This window comes from Perognathus longimembris, chromosome 17, assembly GCF_023159225.1.
Source record: "Perognathus longimembris pacificus isolate PPM17 chromosome 17, ASM2315922v1, whole genome shotgun sequence".
NCBI classification, from domain to species: Eukaryota; Metazoa; Chordata; class Mammalia; order Rodentia; family Heteromyidae; genus Perognathus; species Perognathus longimembris.
Window position 1 is genome coordinate 45,355,426 of NC_063177.1, and position 15,686 is coordinate 45,371,111.

The window sequence follows — 15,686 nt, forward strand, 5'->3', positions numbered from 1 at the left end:
CTGGTTGCCTGCTTTCAGCCATGTTGCTTAACTATCTTCCTAACTCTTAGCACTACTACGTCAGCACAGCATGGTTGAACCAAGGCCAGATAGAAAACAAGCACTTATGCTGAGTTGTATCTATCAATAGTAATGATTACAAGCAATAATTCTAGCCTCTTTGTACAGGTGAGAAACACTGTTATTATACCTCAGATTCAGAAAGCTAACTCTTTGGCAGCTGGATAGAATTCCTCTTGGATCATTTAAAACAAACAAACAAACAAAAACAAAAACATTCAGCTCCAAGATGCACCATAAAATAGCAACAGCGACCTCTCAAGGAATCAAACATGTTCTGCTTTCGTTTTTTTCATTGTCCTCAAAATAATGTCATCAGACACAGATGCAACAGGGACAGTGGCTTTCTTTCTATTGCATGGACCAAAGTAGAAAATGACCTTGCGAAAGTGCAAATGGGGGGCTGGGAATGTGGCTTAGTGGTAGAGTGTTCACCTAGCATGCACAAAGTCCTGGGTTCGATTCCTCGGTACCCCATAAACAGAAAAGGCCATAAGTGGATTTGTGTGTGACTCAAATGGTACAGTGCTAGCCTTGAGCCAAAGAAGCTCAGACAGTGCCCAGGTCCTGAGCTCAAGCCCCAGGACTGGCAAAAAAAAAAAAGGGTAAATGGAGGTGGTGTTTTATACAACCTTCTTTATATATATATAAAAAATCAGCTTCTGACATTAAAGAAAATTGCAGATTTTGTAGGTGGCTGGTTATAATAATCCACAGTTAAAAACAGAACCATAAAAGTTGAAGACATCAGAGATCATATCTAAAAATAAAGCAAATACTTTTTTTTTCTTTCAACAATCTTCAATTAGAAGCCAAGTAAGGAAAAAAGAAAGGAGCTTCTGGGACCTGTAAATAGGAATTCCCAGTTCTCCCTGGCACGCATGCCTGTTTTATAATTTAATTTTTGAGAACATTTTGAAATGTGTTCCTAACCATTTCATTTGCCACACTGCCCTCTTGATGTTACAAATACTAATGATGAAACACACTTCATGATGACTGTGGTCACTGAAAAAAATAAATAAATAGAGGCAGTTCTCCCCAAAATGATGACGTTTTTTCCTGGCAGCTGGTGGCTTCCAGGGCTGGCCATTTGGGGAGAGAAGGACCTCTTGGGCCATCTCTCCAAAGCCATGAGCCCAGTCAATGCGTGGGGACGCTTGTGCCACCCCTGCAAAGATGGCACCTAGAGATCAAACTCCATTTGTCTAGAAACCTTCGTACTTAAGGAAATAGAATGGCCTAATTTCCTAAAACCAAGAGCAACCCAGTGTTTGGAAGTCAGTCTTAACTAAAGTAAGGTAATAATCTTCATCTGCCCAAGTTTTCTCTTCTCATAAGGATGCTGGATTCGGCCTCACCCTAATGGCCTTGTTTTAAGTGAATCAGTTCTGTAAAGGACCGATCACCAAACACAATCACATTCAATACACAAACTGGGGTGGAAGGTTGCACCTCAGCTCAGGACTATGCCCTTGGCCTGGAAAGCCAGCAGAGGTCAGGCTCCATGCCACACTCAGATCCACGTGGACTTGTCCTGCGTTGTGAGAGGCCTTTCTGACAGTATGTCTTCCAGTGGCTCTCTCCATCCTGTTTACTGCCTTTGTGACACTCAGTTACAGCTGTGATTCCTTTCTTGCTTTGCTTGCTTGTGGTCTGTGTGCTCCTACTCCATGAGCAAGGGACCATAGGGCTCTGTCTAATGGCTGTGTCCTCAACACCTCTGCTAGTGCCTGTCAACAGCAGGTGCACAACTACAAATGACTTACTAACAGTTCATACAAAACCAGTCTCATTAACAAAGCGCCCTTATCACAGTCAACCCAAGTGACACTGTTCACAGGATAGCTGGCACTGTGGCTATCTCTAATATTGGTGCAAGAACTTACAGTCTAAAAAGCACTTCCATATAAACTAACCTCTAGAAAACCACTACACTCTGACACAGGCATTATTGTGGGAGGGTGGATGTGTGTGTATGTATGTGTGTGTGTGCACGCGTGTAGGCACGCAGGGCCTGGGTGCTGTCCCTTAACTTTTTCATTCAAGGCTGGCTGGTGCTCTACTACTTGAGCCACAGCCCTACTTCTGACTTTTTACTGATTAATTAGAGATCAGAGTCTCATGGACTTTCTTACTGAGACTGGCTTCAAACTGTGTGAGCCACCGGCGCCCAGCTTGATGCAAGCGTTATGTATTCTATTTTCTTGATAAGCCAAGACTCCAGTTGGTTAAGAGGACTGCTGAAGGTCACAGAGCTGGAGCTTGAACATGAACGATCTTTTGGTGTCTCGAAGGACAACGCTGTGTTCTTTCCTTCCAACCTTGATGAGCGAGGCAGTAAATAAATTCCAGATACTTGTTTTAGTCAATCTCTTGGGAGAGCTCTGTGAAAGACAGAGTTTAGTTTCCAGGAACTGGAAATGAACTAGACGTTCTTTCCTTATCGGAGGACTTTCCTAGCTGAGGAATATTGCCTTTGTCGATAATATGACTAACAAGAATATAAAGGGTGTCCTTGTCCTGGGCCACACAGCAGGGTGGTGGTTACTGCCAAACAAGCTTTTTGGAAAATGTTCTATTTTCAGCAGCAGGAAAAGAAAAGACATTCAGAGATCTTGGTTTCTAGAGTGCTTGTGTCTTAAATCTGTTAGATCTCAGCCCTGTGGTCCCTTCGGTCTACCTGGGGGAGCTTTAGAAATCTAGTGGTGGTCAGGTGTCTGTGACTTAACCCAGCTAATTTAGGAGGCTGAGATTTGTAGTTCAAAGCCAGCCCAGGCAGGAAAGTCTGTGAGACTCTTATCTCCTATGAACCAGCAAAAAGCCAGAAGGGGAGTTGTGGTAGAGCACTAACCTTCAATGAAAAAGCTAATGGACAATGCCGAGGCCCTGAGTTCAAGCCTCAACACTGTCATTAAGAAGAAAAAAAAAGCAGGGTGACACTGTCCACAAAGAAATGTAATCATGGACTGGGAATGTGGCTTCGTGGTAGAGTGCTTGCCTAGCATGCATGAAGCCCTGGGTTCAATTCCTCAGCACCACATACACAGAAAAAGCTAGAAGTGGTGCTGTGGCTCAAGTGGTAGAGTGCTAGTCTTGAGCAAAAAGAAGCTCAGGGACAATGTCTAGCCTGAGTGCAAGCCCAGGAGTGTCAAAAAAGAAAAGAAATAAAAAGGAATGTACTCGTTACCTGACTTATGTAACTGTAACAAGACATCACCTTAGAATAACAACAAAAACAAGTTAAACACACAAAACACCAGTGCCTGGACCCCAGCCAGGCCAAATGAAGTCATTATGCTTGGAGGCGTGGCTGGGGGCAGAGCTAGGTATCAGCTGGCTGAGGCCTAGATCCAAGCCACACAGAGCATGGACTCATACAAGTATGCCCACGCCCACATTCAGAATTCCGCCTTCTGGAAGGTTGCGTGGGCCCCTTTCTTGGTGTTAGCTGCACTGGGGCCAATGAAGCCAATAAAACCTCCTCCCTCCGGGGAAGGGGGAGCCCAGGCAGGAGCCAATGGTCAAACTGCTCAGGTGATCAGAGAAAGCGCTGTTGTTAAGTGGTGCTGCCTTTGTTTGGAAAAAGAAGTAGGGGTCAGGCCACCCCCATTAGCCTCCCGAATGCCAGTCATATGCACCAGGTGTCACGCAAGTGGCTTCTCCGTTTGCTGAGCCAGGTGGAGCTAAGCAATGACCCTCTTAAACCCAGAATGATGGCCTTAGACAAACAACAGAACCTTACTCTGGTCTGGTGCCCGCCCCTTCCCAGCACTCATTAAGGCTTCAATAATTGTCCTCAGTACGTGCGTAAAATAAATGGGCCTCAGTGGAAGACAACTTCCCTTTTTGTGACCAGGCTCATAGGAGTCACAGTTTGTACATTTTCACATCACAAATTTACTAGCTTTCTTTCTTTTCTTTTCTTTTTTTTTTTTGGCCAGTCCTGGGCCTTGGACTCAGGGCCTGAGCACTTTCCCTGGCTTCTTCCCGCTCAAGGCTAGCACTCTGCCACTTGAGCCACAGCGCCGCTTCTGGCCGTTTTCTGTATATGTGGTGCTGGGGAATCGAACCTAGGGCCTCGTGTATCCGAGGCAGGCACTCTTGCCACTAGGCTATATCCCCAGCCCCTATTAGCTTTCTTTTTAATGAGGAGCAATGTTTCTATCTAGTCATCCTAACCACAATTTCTTTCCTTCTTTCTTTGTTTCTTTTACTTATTTCTCTCTTTCTTTCTTCTTTTGTTTTTTGTCAGTGGTGGGGCTTGAACTTTGGGCCTGAGCATGTCCCTGAGCTCTTCAGGGCAAGATTAGTGCTCTACCACTTGAGCCATAGCGCCACTTCCGGTTTTCTGGTAGCTATTTGGAGATGAGAGTCTCGCAGACTTTCCTGCCTGGGCTGGCTTTGAACCATGGTCCTCAGATCTCAGCCTCCTGAGTAGCTTGGATTATAGGCGTGAGCCATTGGCGTCCTGCTCCACTATTTCTTTCTTTTTCCTTTTTTTCTTTTTAAACTAGGATTTGGAAGGTATAAAAATATGACTTATATGATCATTGATAATAAGATAATAACATGTGCTCTATTCAACCACTAATCCATGTGATTATCACTATCGTCTTCCATTTAATTATTGCTCCTTATCATCAGCCATTTCATTAAAGTTTTGGCAGGTAGGGGAGGAAATCAGGTTAGAGATAGTGGCAAGAAGGATGGCGACTGGATGATAAGATTTGATGCTCAGACCATGTAGAAATGAGCTGAGTTTTTATTAAATAACTTGGCAGCGTGTGGAGGCAGGTGGATGCCTTCCCCTGCCCACCAGTCCTGAATTCTGCCTCCCCCCGCCCCAAACTCTGCCTCCACCTGGACAGAAAAGGAGCCCAAGCTAGGCACTGGTGGCTCGCGCTTGCAGTCCTAATTACTCAAGAACAAAGAAGCACAGAAGAGTCAGAACAGCAGCATAGGCCAGGCGCCAGTGCCTCACGACTGCAAACCTTACTACTCAGGAGGCTGAGATGTGAGGATCACCCTTCAAAGCCAGCCCAGGCAGGAAAGTCCATGAGACGTCTATCTCCAACAAACCACTCAAAAACTGGAAGTGGTGCTGTAGCTCTAAGTGGTAGAGTGCTAGCCTCGAGCAAAATAGCTCAGGGACAGTGCCCAGGCTCAGAGTTCAAGCCCAACAGCTGGCAAAAAAAAAAAAAGAAAAGAAAGAAAAGAAGAAGAATAGTACATTATAGTAAGGTCCCTCTGAGCTCACACCTCCCTGTTCTTCTTCTACCTTAGCCCAGTGGCTGAACGATAAGCTAGCTTGGTGTCCACCCCACAAATACACCCATAGGATCCTAGAGGAATGTAATCCTGCCCAGGGCAGGAACTTTGTAGATGTTTCTGGAAGATGTCAACACAGAGAATCACACAGTAGGCCTGGCCAGAGCTGTCTCTTCTACCACTTTCCTAGTTTTTCTCAGTGATTGTTTTCACGTTAATGATGTTTAATGAGTCCCAAAATCTTACTACCCACCCTGTGCATCATGATAGGCTGAATTCATTCCCTTAGCTTATTCAAAGCACCAAAGGGTCACCTTGTCAGACAACTTTCTCCTTCTCTCTTTGTCTGTCTCTCACCCATTTTGACACAATCTCAGTGTTTATCACACTCCACAAATAAAAATAAATGCTAGTTGTATACCAGTAATCCTAGTTAATTAGGAGGACGAGATCTGAGAGTCAAGTTTTGAAGCCACATGGGGTAAGAAAATCTGTGAGACTTTTTCTTTTCTAGTCCTGAGTCTTGAACATAGGGCCTGGGCACTGTCCCTGAGCTTCTTTTTGCTCAAGGTTAGCACTCTACCACTTGAGCCACAGCACCACTTCCAGCGTTTTTTTGTTTATGTGGTACGGGGGAATTGAACCCAGGGCTTCATGCATGCTAGGCAAGCACTCTACCACTAAGCCACATTCCCAGCACCTGTGAGATTCTTGTCTCCAATTAATCACCAGAATACCTGAAATGGCTCAGAGTGGTAGAGCACTAGCTTTGAGCAGAAAAGCTCAGGGACAGAGCCCAGGCCCTGAATTCAAGCTCCACGACCAACAAAACAAAACAATGCTGGGTGCCAGTGGCTCACGCCTGTAATCCTAGCGCGGGAGGCTGAGATCTGAGGATCACAATTCAAAGCCATCTCAGATAGAAAAGTCCTCTTGAGACTCTTACCTCCAATTAACCACTCATAAAATAGAAGTGGTGCTGTGGCTCAAGTGGTAGAGGGCTAGCCTTGAACACAAAGAGGCTCAGGGACAGGGAAGCCATACAAAACACACACAGACACACACACAGACACACACACACAGACACACACACACAGACACACACACACAGACACACACACACACACACACACAGACACACACACACACACACACACACACACACACACACACACTGGATTTTAAGCAATACAAACACACCAAGTTCCTAGCTAAAATGGCCGAGTCAGAATGCCATGAGAGGTAAAGATTTTGCTCTGTCCCCCTGATTTTCCGGGTGGGATATGTGTGAATGTGCAGATAGACCCACCTATGCGTGAGGCAAGAGAGCAGATTCAGGGTCACACACAGATCTGACTTGAGTCATTTCTCCAAGTCAGTTAATAGTCACCGGAAAGATTTCTACTTAGTCCAATGGTCAGACTCAAGCCCCGCGGAGCTGACTTTCCCATCATCCTCTGTGCCTCTAATGATAGTCATCGCAGGTGAAGATTACAGAGGTTTCTACGACCTGGGGCAAGCACATCCCAGTGAGAAAAGCCAGCAAGAAGAAGAACCAGGCCACAGAGAGTTGCCAAAGAGAACATCTCCTGGTCGCAGTCTCTGTTGCCCGCCCTGGCCACCGAGGAGACTCTGGGAAGCAGCATGGCTGCACAGCACAGAGAGGTGACAAGCTACTCACGCTGTCATTGCTTCCTTTGTTGTCCTCATACTTGGTTTCTATGTGGATGGAGAATTTCGGCAGAAAGGAACACTGTAGAGAAAAAGCAAACTTCCATTAGCATGACTTTTCTTTCTTTCAGGCGTGATTCAGGAACAAGATTGTGAAGGTACTACTTCCATCACCACATTTAGATATACACAGAGCCACATGGGGAGCGGATGATTTATTTTTTATTTTTTATTTCTTTGCCAGCCCTGGGGCTTGAACTCAGGGCCTGGCACAGTCCCTGAGCTTCTTTTCGCTCAAGGCTAGCACTCTACCACTAGGGTAGCAGCGCCACTTCTGGCTTTTTCTATATATGTGGTGCTGAGGAATCGAACCCAGGGCTTCACAAATGCTAGGCAAGCACTCTACCACTAGGCCACATTCCCAGCCTGTGAAGTCAGGTCCACAGACAGTAACAGCTACGGAAAGCCAAATGGCCCAAGAGACTATTTCCAAAAGGAGTATGTTCTAGAGGATCCTGCCACTTGGCTGCAGAGAAGCAAATCATTGAGGCAAGGGTCAGGCGCCAGCTCTGGGAGAGACCAACCTTGCTTGGACCTCACTTTAACTTTTCCATAGTCATGGAAAACTCAAGCCAGACAGACCACAGACCTGCCGTTTAATCTGTGACTTTGGGGAAGTCATGTAACTTCTCTGAACCCTAGTGTTCAAACAGGAATCACCATTATTATCTAAGAGTGACATTATAAAGAGCTAAAGTGACGCATGAAACAGAGTCCAAGCCGGGCATCCATGACTCGTGCCCGTAATCCTAGCGACTCAGGAGGTGAAGATCTGAGGATCACAAGTTTGAAGCCAGCCCGGGTGGGCAAATCTGAGATGCTTATATCCAATTAATTGGCAAAAAAGCTGAAAATGGAGGTTTGGCTCAACTGGTAGAGTGCCAGCTTTGAGCAAAAAAGCCAAGGATGAACACAAGACCCTGAGGTCAAGCTCCAGTACCAACACACACACACACACACACACACACACACACACACACACACACTAAGAGTGCAGAGAGGCTGGGGTGCGGCTCAGAGGTGGAGTACATGTTGGGTGGACATGAAGCCTTGGGATTTGGTCCCACAAAACCAAACAAGTGTGCATGTAAGTTAGAGCTAAGCATTCAAGCAAGGGCAATGATCAGCTTGGAGCTGTGGTGGAAACACAGAGGGTTTCTGACCAGAAACAGCAGCCTCTGTGCTTGGCTGGACCAGAGAGGGACAGAAGCCTGAACTGTGGCACCAGCCTGGCATCTGGGCGCTCCTGTCGCATCGTGGGCTCCGGCTCTGAAGGACTGAAGCAGCTTGGGCAGAGGGCTTTGATGGATGTTGGGATAAACACGCTCCTGCTGGTACCAAGCTGGGCAGTGACTTTCTCAGCCACCACAGATGGGGTTGGAGGCTAATGGATAAAACCAGCCAAGCACTCCACAGGGGGCTGCAGGTGTTGGGGAAAGGAGACTTGATCTGATCCCAGTCCTAAAAGGCTGGGTCCTTTATGTCGCATACTCGGAGCATGTACTGTGGGCACCCAGCACATTCGAGATGCTTTCCAGTCCCCTTGCCAAACCTCCAAAGGATCAACACTATTATCATCGTCTCTGCTTTCAAGATGTAGACGTACAGAGAGGTTACGTAAATGGCCCAGGATCACACGGCTAATGCATCGCAGAATCAGCGCTGAGAGCTGAGCAGCCTTGTTCCAGTGTTTGAGCACAGGCGCTTCTCAAAGAGAAGATGTGTGGTCCTACAAGGACCACCCTAGATCGCCTTGTTACACATGCCAATTCTTGGGCTTCAGCTAAGACCCACTGAGTCAGAAACTCTGGAGTGAAGAGTGGAACAATATTACGTTTCCCAAGCCTGCCAGGGCATGCCAATGCATGCTTGAGTTGGAAAACCACTTCCCATGCTACCCACAGGAAGAAAATTGAGAATACAGTATCTAACATCCCATTAGGAGTTCATATATAGGCCAGGCACAGTGGCTCATGCCTGTAATCCTAGCTACCTAGGAGGTGGAGATCTGAGGATCACAGTTCAAAACCAGCCCAGGCAGGAAGGTCCGTGAGACTCTTATTGCTATGAACCAGCAAAAAAGCTAGAAGTGGAGCGGAGGTAGATTGCTAACCTTGAGTGAAAAAACTTAGGGACAGTGCTCAGACTCTGAGTTCAAGTCTCAGTGCTGGCACCACATGACCCAAAAAGCGACCCACCTTTCCCTCATGGGCTTCACCCCAGAGCCACATTCCCCTTGAAGCCTCGCAGAGCCCTCAGGGGCCTAAGTACTAGAAGGCAGGGGCTGAGAATTAGCCCTGGATAATTTCCCCAGCACCGCATGTCTGTGTGCATCTGGCTGCAACGTCTCTTACTCTGAGCGCATCAAGACACCTGATCCCTGGCTAAGAAGGCACGGAAGTCATCGATCCCAGTAATTGCCGTTATGGAGAACCAAGGCCCTGGGATGATTCATCAACACCTTTCTCCGGCTCCACTCCAACCTTCTTCGGGAACTGCTGCCCTCACACCCCGTGCCAGTGAGTTCCAGGGCACGGCCACACACTGCCAGTCCCGGGAGGGGCTGGCCCACCCCACTCCCCGCGACAGAGCTTTGACTGACTCTGAACATGGGGAGATGGCCTGGCAGAGAGACACTCTTAAAAGCAAGGAGACTTTAGGGAAATCAACGCTGGACTTTCGAACCCATAATTCTTCTGAGGATCATTGTAATAGCCGGCTGGGAGATGGGTTTGGGGGGCACCAAGTAGAACCACAACACGCTCTTATTGATTGAACCTCGAAACCACATAACTAGGTCAAGCAAAGGCATTTTAGCATTAGGGCATTAAACCCAAATATGAAATGCAAAACTCCCAATGCAAATGAGCAGATGTGGTTATTTTAAAGTTGAGGACTTTATCATGTGATAGTCCACCTGCCTTCAGCAAAGCGGCAAGAAGACCCAATCCATGCTGGCCAGCGTTGAGTCCTTGGGCAGATGGTATGGAATGGATCATCCTCTTGGGATAGCTGATGGCTGCTTCTTGGAATTCTAGTGCGTTCGAGTACCTTGAGTTAAAAATCAGGAATCTTAGCTAGGTGTCAGGGGCTCCCAGGTGTAATCCAAGACTGAGATCTGAAGATCTAGGTTCAAAGTCAGCCAAAACAAGAAAAACATAAGGAGAGCTGTGGCTTAACTGGTAGAACATCAGCCTTGAGCCCGGCTGAGACCTCCAGGGCACTCTGTACCAGGAGGCAGGGGCTGAGAGTTGACCACAGATGACTTTGCTGACATTGTATGGCTACATACATTTGAATGAAGAAGCTAAAAGACAGTGCCCAGGCCCTGAGTTCAAGCCCCAGTACCAACACACACACACACACACACACACACACACACACACACACACACTCACACTCACTGTGGCTCTAGACTCTTTAATTTTAATGTGAGGACATGTTCATCTGAAGATAAATTTCTGTCTGCCCTGTGGAGGTTAGTATCTAAAAATTCAGCAAAGCTTGGCTGTCAAGCAAGGCCTTCCATTTCGTCCTGGCTCTCCCACCCCAAGTTATTCCAGGCCATTTCGCCCTCTCCATCCTGGAGCTGATCATTTCCATTCATAGTCTGATGAGAACACAAACCATGTGAGAGAAACACCTACACTTCCTTCCTTCCATTTCCAATCTCCTGCTTATTTCTCTATGCTTCTTGTTCTCGATGAATCAGAGAACTGACTGTCTATTTTTTTTTTCCAATGCAAAAATAAGAAAATAATACGAGTGTTGCTCAAGTGGTACGGGGTTTGACTAGCTGGCGCCAAGTCCTGACTTCAAATTCTAGTGCTACAGAAACACCCACAGAGCAAAAACTGAACGAGGGTCCCATGAGCGCAGGCAGTGTTGATTGTTTGGCTCTCCGACACAGCCCACCTCTTCAGTGCCACCATCGCTCCTCAGTCCTCGAACTGCTTTAGTCATTTTCCAACAAGGTCATCTCTTGCAGCCACTGACATCAGGACTGGTCACCCAAGCTAGCCCCCTCAATGCATCGTTTGCTCAAACACTGCTTCCTATGATTAATCATTCTGCTGCAGCTATGACGAAGTTATCAGCCTAAATACCCTATCAGGAGTGTGGGAGCGAGAAAGAGGTTGGGGGCTCCTGACTTAAAACACTTAAACCTTGTTCTAAGAGGACAGATATCAGGAGCTGGGCACCAGTGGCTCACGCCTGTCATCCTAGCTACTCAGGAGGCTGAGATCTGAGGATCACAGTTGGAAGACAACCCAGGCAGACACAGACATCTGATAGACTCATACCTTCTAATCGTCAGCAAAAAACTGCAAGTGGAGAGGCAAAGCATCAGCCTTGATTGGAAAAGCCAAGCAAGATTGCAAGGCCCTGAGTTCAAGTCCCAATACACACACACACACACACACACACACACACACACACACACGACATCAGGGGTGGCGGGCATTTCCTGAAAGGAGATGTGTAGGAAGGTGGGAAGATGCCTGTGTTCTCTATGGCACACAGAGTCCTTCCAGCACCATTGGAAGGCTCACACGCACAGGATGAGCAGGAGGCTAAGGAGACTGGGGCCCTGGTTCTGAGATGTGGCCTCTTCTCTCCTGGGTGGGCAGCCCCTGTGCATGTAAGGGGCTGTGATTCCTCAGAGCCTTTGACACCAAGGAGACGTGGTAGCCACTGAGATTTGTCACAGGATCTAACACTTCATTTTAGGAAGAGTGGACACGTGTGTGTGTGTTGAACCTTGGACTTGAACTCTGAACCTGGGCACTGTCCCTGAGCTTTTGTGCTCAAGGCTAGTGTTCTACCACTAGAGCCATAGCACTACTTCTGGCTTTTTTTTTTTTTTTTTGGTACTTAATTAAAGAAAAGAATCTCACAGACTCTCCTGCCTAGGCTGGCTCTGAACTATGATTCTCAGGTGTCAGTTTCCTGAGCTGTTAGGGTTATAGGAATAAGCTACCTGTGCCCAGATCCAACTTGGCTTTTTCGATCAAGGGTAGAACTCTATCTCTTGAGTCACATCTCCACATCTGGCTTTTTGGTGGTTAATTGGAAATAAGTGCTTCTAGCTGGGCTGGCTTTGAACTGCAATCCTCACATCTCAGCCTCCTGAGTAGCTAGGATGTCAGGTGTGAGGTACCTGGTACACAACAGCAGAGACTACTTGATCCACTTTGAGTAAGAGAGCCAGGAGGCCAGGAAGGCTGACTAGAAAGTGGGACCACAGTCCAGTGTCAAAAGACATAAAGCCTACCGACAATGGTTCAGCCTGAAGCCTTGAGACCTGAGTGAGCCTCTAACCTGGCCAAGGATTCAGCTAAGTCCTGAGCCATGAAGAGAGCAAGATGACAAACTCGTTACAGGAAATGTGTTCCATGGCGGTAGAAAAATCAAAACATTTCCCTTCTACTCAGCATGGTCCTCAGTTTGGTGAGCTCCTGTCTGGAAGTACACTTGGGCGCATGCCCGAACTGTGATCCGCCTACTTTAGGCTTCCCATTGTCTCTGGGATCACAGGGAGCTGCCATTGCACCTAGCTTCTCTCCATGTAGACAAAGACTTCTACAGAGGCTGGGCTGGCACCACGATCCTCCCAATCTCAGCCTCCATTGTAGCCTGGGGTGCTAGGCATGTGCCAATGCATCCATCTATGAATTGAGAAGCGGTCTCAACTTTTCTAAGCCCATGCTGACCTTGAACTTCCATCCCTTCCTTCGTTCTCACTTTCCCAAGTGGCTAGGATTACAGGCTTAAGCCACTAGTGCATTGCAGGATCTATGCTTCGTGTGTGTGTGTGTGTGTGTGTGTGTGTGTGTGTGTGTGTGTGTGTGTGTGTGTGTGTGTGTGTGTGGTGTGTGCTGGTACTAAGGCTTGAACTCAGGGCTTCATGCTCTCACCTGGCTGTTTCTGTTCAGAGCTGGTGTTCTGCTACTTGAGCCATGCCTGTCTGTAGTCTGGCTCTGGTGTTGGTTAGCTGGAGGTAAGTGTCTCAATATGTCTGCTTGGGCTAGCTCCAAAGCCTGATCCTCAGAGCTGAGCTTCTTCAGTAGCCGGAATTACAGGCATGAGCTACTGGCACACAGCTCTCTGTGCATTTTTAATTGGTCTTCCAAACCCAATGGGGCCCACTGGGATAAACTTCTTATTTAAAAGTGATCACCGAGTATTCTAAAACCTCCAGCACCGAACAGAGAAAGGATGCATCTTGGTTGAATATTCAATCATCTACTGGGAGCTTTGGGAAGGCGGGAGGGGATCTGCCAGGAAAGATGCGAGGTCTCTGGGCCCCGCAGATGCAGCCCCCTCCCAGGTTCAGTGTCGGGAAATGAAAGCGGCGCACACAGAATGCGGCTGAGAGCTGCATTCCCAATTCACTACAGACACGCTTCGGAAAACATGAAAGAGCTATTTTTGGTCCTGTGATTGATTAGGGTTGCTATGGCAATAAGAAACACTTATGAGAACAAAACTAACTGTAAGCAAACCTAAGCCTTAAAGAGAAAGGGTCCAAGGCCCAGGGGATTGAGTCCGCTTCTGGGTAGGGCTGGAAGCTTCCGCTTTGGGCTTTGAACCTGTGCGGGGAGGGGAAGGGGGTACTGAGCACGAGGGGGGACAGGAGCCCTGACTTTCAGGGGCAGGAGTGGGTGGCCAACTTGAAAGACTGTCTTTATTGTCATCCAAGGATAAGATGCCCTCAAGGCACCTACCCTATCCCCTCTCAAAAAAAAAAGCCCCAAACCTCTTCCAGCTTCAGGCATAAAATATAAATCATTCTCTTTATAATGGTGTTTCTAAAACGTGCACAGTGTGGTTTCGCCTGCCAGGCTCGTTCAAACAGATTTCATGTCTCCTTTCCGATGAATCTCTTTTCCTTTCAGTAAGTTGGAGTCCCAGTGTTCTTTCCTTCTTTCCTTCCTTCCAACTTTTTTCTTCCTTTTTTTAAAAAAAGTTGTTGACTTATTCAAGGGCTGGACCAGGAAGCTCAGTGTTATAGCTGTGCTCAGCACGTGAGCCCCTAGCAACCACACTCTCCTTGCCCCAAGAAGAGGACTCAAAGCCCAGTGTGATAGCACACACCTGTAATCCCAGCCCTTAGGAGGCTGGGTATGGTGGCACACCCCTGTTGGTGCCAGCTTGGTGGAGGTATAAGAATCATGATCTGGGGCTAGTCCATGCAAAGTTAGCTCAAGACCTTATGTGAAAACAAAACCAAAACCAAAAAGACTTGGAGAGGGCATGGGTCAAGGAGTAAGAGCACTTGTCTAATAAGCACAAGCCCTGAGTTCAACCCCCCGTGCCCTCCAAAAGGCCAGCCTGGGCTATAGTAGGACTCAATCTTGAATATCAGGAGAGAGTAATAGTGTGTGTGTGGCGGGGAAAGGGGTCACCCTAACCCAACTACTTGACACCTTCTTCCTTCTTTCCTATCTCTAGCCCCAATCCTCCCACCTCACAGAGGTGCCGACAAGGGGTTTGGAATCAGATGGGAGACTCAAGAAGCTGGCTTAGGGTTGATGAAGTATTAATAATTTAAAAAATCATTTCCTTTGAATGTTCATGGAACTCAAATGTGTTCTTCTCTTGCTGTGATGCCTGAAAGCAAGCAAGCTGTGTTGCCCGCTATCAATGACTGGGATACTGCCTGTGAACTTGACCTTCTCCCTGATCCAATGTCCTGACCATGACCTTGAGTGCCTGCTACTATCCTATATAGTCCTACAGTCAGCCTTCACTTCATCCACTTTGATCCTCAGATGCCAACCTCTTGAGTAGCCAGGCTTACAGGCCATGAGCTATCAGCACCCAACTTAAGTCAAAGAATTTTAAAGCCAAGAGACAAGCAACTACATCTACATGATGAATCCTCCATGCAGAGGAGGGTGAGTTGGCCAAGACAACAGAGGATCCGATCCGAGAGAAGACAAGGCTGAGAGGAAGCAGGAGGGAGGCAGGCAGAGTTAAGCGGCAGGCCGGAAAACAGCTGCTTGTATTCCGCCCACCTCAAGGCCCTGCAAGGCGGCAGCTCTGGGCTTCTCTCAGCTGCACCCCACATTGGGGCTTCTGTTCATTCATACTTCAGCCATTGATGGAACCTCTTCCCGTCCCCCCCGACAGGCCGGGGAACTGCGACTCACTGCAGGAGGAAGGGCAGGAGGGAGGCGGCAGTGCCATGAATGGAAACGTGGTTTCTGAATGAAGGATGCTCTGCTCCTTGGCACTTCTAGGAAAAGCGGGGCAAGGAAACTCAATTCAGGCTTGTACAATCTGGAGCTGGACTTGTCAAGGCAGAAATCAGCAGAGGATGCTCTTGAATACTGATAAGCTTCACACCACAGAGAGACAAGAATTTAAAGAGACAGTCCAACCACACTGGATGACAGTGGGCTGCGTGGTAAACAGAGCAATGAGAATGAATCAGGTACAGGCAGGCAAGCAGATGGCCAGGTAGCGAACCTGCAGGTGGCTTTCTCCATTAAAGGACTCACCCCCTCTTTCTTTCTTTTTTTTAAACTAACAGCAAATTCCTCAATGAAAACAATACGACTGCTGGGCAGAACATTCCTTGTTAAAATTCTTATACTATCAAGTTTATAATTCTGCAG

The 15,686-nt window shown here is 47.5% G+C and overlaps 1 protein-coding gene across 4 annotated transcripts in view; it reads right to left on the reverse strand.

The window, feature by feature from the left end:
* Pitpnc1 (phosphatidylinositol transfer protein cytoplasmic 1) overlaps positions 1 to 15,686 on the reverse strand; it is a 203,368-nt gene that overhangs the window by 62,554 nt on the left and 125,128 nt on the right. For all 4 annotated transcript variants that reach the window (XM_048366940.1, XM_048366942.1, XM_048366941.1 and 1 more), the window contains exon 5: positions 7,013 to 7,084. In XM_048366940.1, the coding sequence (XP_048222897.1) occupies positions 7,013 to 7,084 (72 nt within the window). The remainder of the gene's footprint in view (positions 1 to 7,012; positions 7,085 to 15,686) is intronic.